The following is an 8091-nucleotide window of genomic DNA, read 5'->3' on the forward strand; positions in this document are numbered from 1 at the left end:
AATACGACGCATATGTGGGTGTGATTGTTGATGAATGAAATCCCTCCCGGTTGGGCGGCGCCATCTATCCCATTTGTTTTAGCTGCAAGGAAAACAGATTCAACTGGGAGGTTTTTTTATTCGTTCGTCCACTCTCAGTGGCATACAGCACTTACTGCTTGAGCACCATCAGCTAGTCCCATGGTGGGTGACAGTTAACGGTGGGTTGCCGCTACAATGGCATATAAAAGGCATTAAAACCGGCTATTCAAAATATGAAACTGCCTTCGGTGTATGAATCAGGAATCATCAGTGGTGCAGCGGACGTGGTGGCTTTGCGATAAGGTAAAACCCAGTTCAGTCATTTCGGCTAACTGCTCGTTTTTAACTGCAGTAAAGATTACTCGAAGATGTTAGCAGAAGGTAATTGATTAGTTTATCAGACTAAAAGGACACACGGCACAGATTAGCTCCAACACAGCGTTAGCATAAGCTTGAAGCTAACCAATAGCTGCTACTTGGCTAATTTAGCATGGTGCTGATGCTGAACTGGATGAAGGTTAAACAAGAGTAGCCATTGACGTATATACGTCTATATGTCTCTGCGAAGCTAGCCATGTGTATTATTTTAAACTCGTAATCAGTCATATAATTTCTTCACCAAATGCTAGTGTTACAAAGGATGGCTGTTCAATTTGAACCAAGGCCAAAAACTATTTGTCAGTGCCTTCTTTTTTATACCACTGCATGTTTATGTTGTATTACTGATGAACATGATAACTTTTTCAAAAGTATTACTAATACAACTGCCAGTTTATTGGGTCCACCAAGATAAACCTATGTAATAAAATACCAGAGCTGTATGAGATGATGCCCATCCCATTTCTATTAATTACAATTGGAAATTTTCTAGGAATTTTCATCACTTAATGTAACCACAATGATCATTGAACAGGTGAACACTGTCTCAAAGAGGTTCAATAAAACTTTTCATTGTAATACTCTTGATTGGAGGATGTCTTGCACAGCAGTCATTTAATTTCATCTTTTTTATCTGTACAACCGAGTAAAATTGTTGCGTATCTTTTAACTGAATTGCTCTGTATTCCTGTTATTTTGTCCACCTTGCAAGATAGCAAGTAGCTGTTTTTTATTTATTTTCTTATGGGAGGGCCTGGACATTGGCAAAGCCCTTGTATCATGATATATGGGTCATGTTAAAATTTGATTGCAGTGTGATATATTTTGGGATACTCTACATAAACATGGAGCAGAGAATGCAACTTGCTGTGTGCTGCTTAGGAGGTTTCATAATATTTACATTCTTGTGTTACTCACTGAACAGGAGCATGATGAAATTTTGCTAACATGACATCCATGGATCATACCAAGATTTTTTTCATGATATATTTGTACAGGATTTTGATTATGGGGGCTAAAATGTGGCTGTAGTATTATGAAAGAAATATCGTGATATATTGCTGTATTGATTTTATTGCACAGCTCTATGTAAATGTAAATGTAAATATATGTTGGCCCTTGCTGTGCTGACCATGGTTTTTGCTTTGTGAAGCATCATGTGGTGGGCCAGGCCGTTCTTGCCTGCTCTGGTCCTCCTGTCAGAATTCTCTGTGGTGAGAGTCCAGACAGCTCCATGCCAGACCTGCCAGAAACTCACTGAGAACTTCATCAAGGTACTGCAGTTAACTTAATATATTAGTTGTTTATGCTTGAACTTTTTATTATGCAGGGCTTCATAATATTCCTATTTTCTAGGGCTTGGAGAGAACAGCTAACAAGAACTTTGGGGGAGGCAACACAGCTTGGGAAGAAGAGAAGCTAGCCAAATATGCTCGCAGGTAAGGGCAGGTTTTTGTCACATACTATCAGATTGTTGAATTTTTAAGATATTTTCTCCCATAAAGACAGATAGTGATCATTAATATTATCCTAAATAATGTAGTCTTGTGTTATTGAGGTTTCTTGATTTCACACGAAATGCATCAACAAGGGAAGCGGTACATTTCTTGTGTTAAATTTGTAAACGTTGGCTTTTGTTTCAGTGAGACACGTCTCCTCGAGATAGTAGAAGCGGCTTGTGAGAAAACTGATTTTGAATGCAACCGACTGCTGGAGCAGATTGAGGACCAGGTGGAGACATGGTGGTTCCACAGGTAAGTGTGTGTGTGTGTGTGTGTGTGTGTGTGTGTGTGTGTGTGTGTGTGTGTGTGTGCGCGTATAGGCATTATGCAGTAAAAAAGCATCAGTTAATAAATCACTGTGAGGAACAGTTAAATAAAGAAAGCCTTCATCTCTTAGTCAGGTAATGAGAGTTCTTATTGGTTTGGAGTCTTAACAAACTTGTTCAAAGTGTGGCTTTAATCTGACACCATCTGTGAGTGTAATCATGTTTGGCTAAAAATAGAATTAACACAGCCCTGTTTTAACAGATTATGTATTTTAAATGAATTTCTCTGTCAGTGGGACTAATAAAAGATTATTTTATGTGTGTGCAGGCAGCAGGAGGCACCTGACCTGTTTGAGTGGTTGTGTATATTGGAGCTGAGACTCTGCTGTCCACCTGGACGCTTTGGACCTGACTGCAAAGGTGCGAAATGATCCAAAAGCACTCTAAAGCTACTTGTTTTTGTAAATTTACCAACATTTAGTATTGTTATCCCGAGTGAAGAATGATATACAGACTTTGTTTTGTTTTGTTTATCCATGCCACGGGTTAAACTACGCTAATTCAAAGTTTTAAAGTCTTCCAAATGACCTTTAATAACACATTTATCAATGCAGAGTGTCCATCTGGCCCTGGTGGTGTGTGTGGAGGTCTGGGCCGCTGTGAGGGAGAGGGAACACGACTGGGAGATGGAGAATGTGTCTGCGATCCAGGATATTCAGGAAATCTGTGTCAGAACTGTGCTGATGGATACTTCAGAGAGAAAAGTGCTAATGACAGCGTAGGAGCCTGTGCAGGTGCCTTGAGTTCAGACAACCAGCTGCATGTTTAAAATTCGGTTTGAGTTCATCGACCTTCTTTCTGTCTAATTGTGCCCAATCGTTTATAGCTTGTTACCACTCCTGTAAGAAATGTTCTGGACCTCAGGACTACAAATGCCTAGACTGCAAACCAGGGTGGATCCTTCATGACAACAAGTGCGTGGGTGAGTGTGGCTTCAGAGGTCATTTGGTACCAACAGTTATTTGTCAGTTGTCTGGATGTGTATTGTTTGACTCTCCTTGCATGTCCACTAGACATTGATGAGTGTGGCACAGAGCTGGCTCGCTGTCCCTCTAACACCTACTGTCACAACACAGATGGATCATATGAATGCAGAGGTAGGCAAATGGTTTCAGCTTGTTTTACTGGACATGATTTTCGCATGACACTTAAAATATTTTCAGACACATTGGTCATTTAAAGCCCCTGCTAAATGAAAATCACAATTTGATCTATCCACACTCAAGCACACATACACAAATTCCATTTATTGTGAAATGTGATTTTTCATGGTGACAATGAGCTGATCTAAACAAACTATCAAGTAAACTTTTGAGCAAAACTGATACGTCTCATCTTTGACCAGTGTGAAATTCAAACTACTTCTCAGAGATCTCAAAAACATGCCACTCTAGCATTATTTTCCCAGTTTGATTGCTGTTCAGTGTGTCCTCCAACCTCAGAGGTTGGAATTTCCTTGTTGCTCATGATTACACCATTTGCCTTTGTGTGCAGGCTGCGACCAAGCCTGCGTGGGCTGCATGGGGAGTGGTCCTGCCCGCTGTAAGAAATGTGCACGTGGCTACAGATTGAAAGGATCCAAGTGTCTTGGTAAGGATAAAATGGGTATTTGCCTCATTTTGCTTGTACACCAAATTAATGGTGTACTTAAAATTGTTTGTTTTGCTTCCTCTCACAGATATAGATGAATGTAATGAACGTGCAATAGCATGCCCAGGACTCAACGAGGCTTGTATTAATGAGGTGGGCTCCTTCCACTGTGACTGTGCTGATGGCTTCATCAGAAGAGACAGCATTTGTGTTGAGAACAAGCCTCCGGGTAAGTATTAGCAAGAAATAATCAAGCACACGTATTATTAATTTCACAGATCTGTGGGCTCAGTTTACATCATACCTCCTCAGCTGATCCAGCGAAGGGACTCTTTGATGACATGACAGATGACGAAGTTCTTGTACTGCAGCAGATGTTCTTTGGCGTGGTCATCTGCGCTCTTGCTACACTTGCTGCTAAAGGGGACATGGTTTTTACTGCCATCTTTATTGGAGGTGTTGCTGCTATGGCGGGATACTGGCTGACAGAAAAGGGAGACTACATGTTGGATGGATTCCTGAAGGGTCGGTAGGCTGTCTTCTCAATATCTGACAGAAGACTTTGCTTTAAAATACCAGCCAGTAAGAGTGGACATATGAACTGGTGCAGAAACAATCCCTACAATTCCAGCCCTTCAGGGATTTATTTGGGATTGAGGAGTCACTTGAAAGGGCTTGAGTTTATTGTGTACATGAAAAGGATAATGCAGGGAAAAATCCGAACTTAAAGGCTATGAAACTGTGAATCTCGAAGAGGAAATAACAAAAGCTGCACTGCACTGATTTGAAGGAACTAAACTTCATCCCCTACCTCAACTTCGTTGGGAATAAGGGTTATGTGAAGACCTCTACTGATTGTTAAAATCTCTTATGCATTTGGATGTTTCACCTGGCCTTGATGTTGCTCAAGAAATGATGTCGTTTTTCTTCCTCACAGTCAAAACATCTCGCCGTCATTGTTTCTCATTAAGTCACTGCTGCGAGGCTGAGGTTTCCCATTGATTTAATCTTGACATAAACTCATTGAAACTCTGGGATATTTCCATTATCAACCACTGGCTATTTCTGTTTTAGCTCTACTCTAAATGATTCATTTCAGTGGTAATGCATGACGTTAAGAATGAAAATGAAAGATACTACACTGTATGTATTAATTTATTGTCTTAGTTTGGCATGAAGACTTAACTGACGCTGCATCACCAACATTTCTGCTATCGACAAATTTGAGTGTGTGAAGGAATGTGCTTAAGTAAACACCAGCTCAGATTTGGATGATGCAAGCCCTTTGTGTTGCCTTTAATTTATTTTCAAAGCAATATTTGTTGGAGAAATGTTATATTGTATATCATACTTTGCTCTCCACATTTCCTACGTGTATTTTAGTGTGCTTTTTTGCAATCGTAGTTTTAGGACATACAGTAGCATCAGTTAGAACAACCACCCAGGGATCCAATCACATTTGTCCATTTATCATTTGTTTTCCAAGTTTGAGAAGATGTACAGTCATTATTTGTTGTAGGTGTTTGCTTTACAATAAAATTATGACACCCCCCCCCTATTTTTGCCCAACATCCTCTGCTTGCTTCATAAAAAAAGGAGAAAAATGTTCCTTGTCAAAATTTATTACAACATTGCATGTTGCATTATTTTGTGCCCATTTAGAAGGTACTTGGAAAACTCATATCTCCAGCGATATGACAATTTTATCCGGTTCTACTTTAGATCACTTTCAAAATCTACTGCATTGTTCCTCAACATTGTAGGTCTCAGCATCCTATGATATTTAATTAAAATCAATCCACACCTTTTTGAGCTATTAGTTAACAGATCAAAAAAATAAACTGGATGTAAAAGAAAATGTATTTTGCACCATATATCATCTTTTTTGCGCAAACAAGCAAAAACAATGATTAAGGTCAGGTTGTGTCCTTTCATCTGATCGACCCGACCTCTGCCAAAGCCAACAATATATAAAGATGTCCGCAGCTCAAATGGGACATGCTACTCCTCTCCAACAAATTTGATGAACAGCTGCTTCATATTTTTGCATATTCCTAATTGAAAGGTACCAATCCCAAAACCTCAGTGTAAGTAAATATGGGACACACAGGAAGTTAGGGGTTGGGCGGTTGGACTTGATCAGGCACCGACACCCAAAACCAGTTCAGTTAAGACAGGATTTAAACCCTAAATTCTAAATGAATGAAGAGCTTTACAATACCCAAGAAATATCAGTAGCTCCTTCATTGGTTATGGCAGCATACATGTACTGTGTCATTGGACTCTGGTGCAGATCCATCCATTTAACACTTAAGTTTCAAGTTATTTCAGTGTTCCTCTCCAGTTAATGGGATTGAGGCACAGCAGTTCTCTCTCCTTCAGGGTCTCCTGGGAGTGTGTTAGTGCTCTGTCCCTCCAGCTCTGCTCCATTAGCTAGACACACACCACACAGACACACACAGCAGTGCTAAACCGCAAAACAGTGGCTTACCTCGCAACCTGAAAACAATTTCAGCAAACTATTGTGAGGTGCATTATCACAAAGCATTTAGCAGTAAATACATAATGCATGAGTGGGACTATACCCTCTTGTTCTCATCTCTGTATGCAGACATTGCTTTCCTGTGTTGGAGCCTTTGCTCTCTTTCACTGGACAGGGCGAGGCGGTCCACTTCACGTAGATACTCCACTTCCTCCACTTGGATGGCCAGCTGCCGCTTCAGTTCAACACATTTTTCCTCCATCTGCTTCTTCAACTGCTCACGCAACTCCCTCCTATAACCAGAGGTCATTTTCTTTGTTACTAATGAACCTTAGACAAGTACATAAACACATTGTCATCAGTACCTGTACTCTTCTCTCTCACTGCTGGTTCCATAAAAGGGTTTTCGCCACACTTGATGATACCTGATACATTAACCAACATGTCACTGAACTGCCACATCTCAAAAGCAAGATAAAGATACAGTCATAGAGATCAAACATTTTTACAAAAACATTTCTATGACTTTTACACACCATTGAGCAAATGTTCATGACCATGCAAATGTCTTTAACAATAAAAATAAGAGAAAGCCATATAAAACTTCTATAAACTTAACCAAAATTAGTTGTAGGACATAAACATTCATTTAAGTAAATTACTATTAACTAAGAGATTTTTCATCGTTGAAAGCAAATTTTTGTGGCTTTCTTCTCTGGCTTTATCAATTTTCAAAAATGTTTCCAGGCCTGGAAATTGCTATTTGCTAATTTCATGACATTTCCAGTTGCACTTTACCAGTTGCTTGAACACCTGGTAAAATATCAGTAAAATCCATTACAGTGAATTTTCCAACCTGTTATACTCTCTCCTCTGCATGATCAGGGCTCTCTGGTGGTTGTGGTAGTGAACAGCTGGAGTCTCCAGACTGACAGTGCGTTTGTGGACCAGCGGTGGATTTAAAGGATTCAGTCTTGGGAGAATCTAAGAATTGGAGTTACATTTTTGAAACCACACAGCAAACATTCATTCCTAATCTGCAGGTCTGCTCACCAGGTTACTTGTACACAACTGAACAGATGCTGAGGAGAGAGGAAATGTAATAGGCGTGACCGCCATACATTGGTTCTGCTGGGCAGTATGTGTGTTATGAGGAATACACACTGGTGTGGCAGCTATGGAAATGGCAGCTGTGGTAATGAAGACAGACAGGTAAACAGAATCAGAATGAACATCGTTCAAATAATAGAAAATATTAAAAGTAGGCTGTTTTCTTACGGAGTTTCATTGTAGTTCAGGCTATTCCCTCTGCTTGCACAGTCCAGTCCAGAATGTCAGCAAACACACAATTGAATTTTTGCAATACTATTTACTGTAATTCATAACACAAATGTAAGAATAGCAAATGGCCCTGCAATGGCACTAGTTAGAGATTAAACCGAGGCATGCCTATGTAGTCATGAGCATTTTGCGGTGGCAACAGTTGCCTTGGGAATCAAGTTACCCCACCAAAAGAAAGCTGCTGCATTGCATGCGAAGTAACGCATCAGTGCACTCAAAAAGAAAAGAGTATTGGCTTGCGACATGTGAATCATACAATACAATATGAAGATGTAGTCCAAATTATACACAAGAGAACCATCGGGGGGGGGGGGGGTGACTGAATAACACAGAACTTTGTTGAGAAGTCAATTTTCAGGGTTTCAACATTACACTTGTGTTTTGCCAATGTCATCTAATAAACTCATGTGAGTTGTGATGTCATAAGCATTGCTCGAAAGAAAACCCTTAA

The 8091-nt window shown here is 40.0% G+C and overlaps 2 protein-coding genes across 2 annotated transcripts; one reads left to right on the forward strand and one right to left on the reverse strand.

Moving 5' to 3' along the window:
* Positions 1-86: 86 nt before the first annotated feature.
* creld1b (CRELD disulfide isomerase 1b) lies at positions 87-5520 on the forward strand. The gene is made up of 11 exons (XM_086213666.1): positions 87-324; positions 1553-1673; positions 1756-1838; positions 2043-2153; positions 2496-2587; positions 2782-2961; positions 3054-3149; positions 3241-3324; positions 3722-3817; positions 3906-4046; positions 4130-5520. Exons 2-11 carry the CDS (start codon positions 1557-1559, stop codon positions 4348-4350), a joined length of 1221 nt encoding a protein of 406 aa, XP_086069792.1. The 5' UTR covers positions 87-324; positions 1553-1556; the 3' UTR covers positions 4351-5520.
* On the reverse strand, positions 5393-8021 carry LOC147255741 (uncharacterized). The gene is made up of 6 exons (XM_086213668.1): positions 7578-8021; positions 7353-7489; positions 7156-7283; positions 6665-6724; positions 6403-6592; positions 5393-6250 (listed from the first exon to the last, which is right to left on the reverse strand). The coding sequence occupies exons 1-6, from the start codon at positions 7585-7587 to the stop codon at positions 6140-6142; spliced, it is 636 nt and encodes a 211-aa protein (XP_086069794.1). The 5' UTR covers positions 7588-8021; the 3' UTR covers positions 5393-6139.
* Between the last annotated feature and the right edge of the window lie 70 nt (positions 8022-8091).

Source organism: Aulostomus chinensis, chromosome 9 (genome assembly GCF_037954235.1).
Source record: "Aulostomus chinensis isolate RoL2024-O1b breed Wild chromosome 9, RoL_Achi_v1.0, whole genome shotgun sequence".
NCBI classification, from domain to species: Eukaryota; Metazoa; Chordata; class Actinopteri; order Syngnathiformes; family Aulostomidae; genus Aulostomus; species Aulostomus chinensis.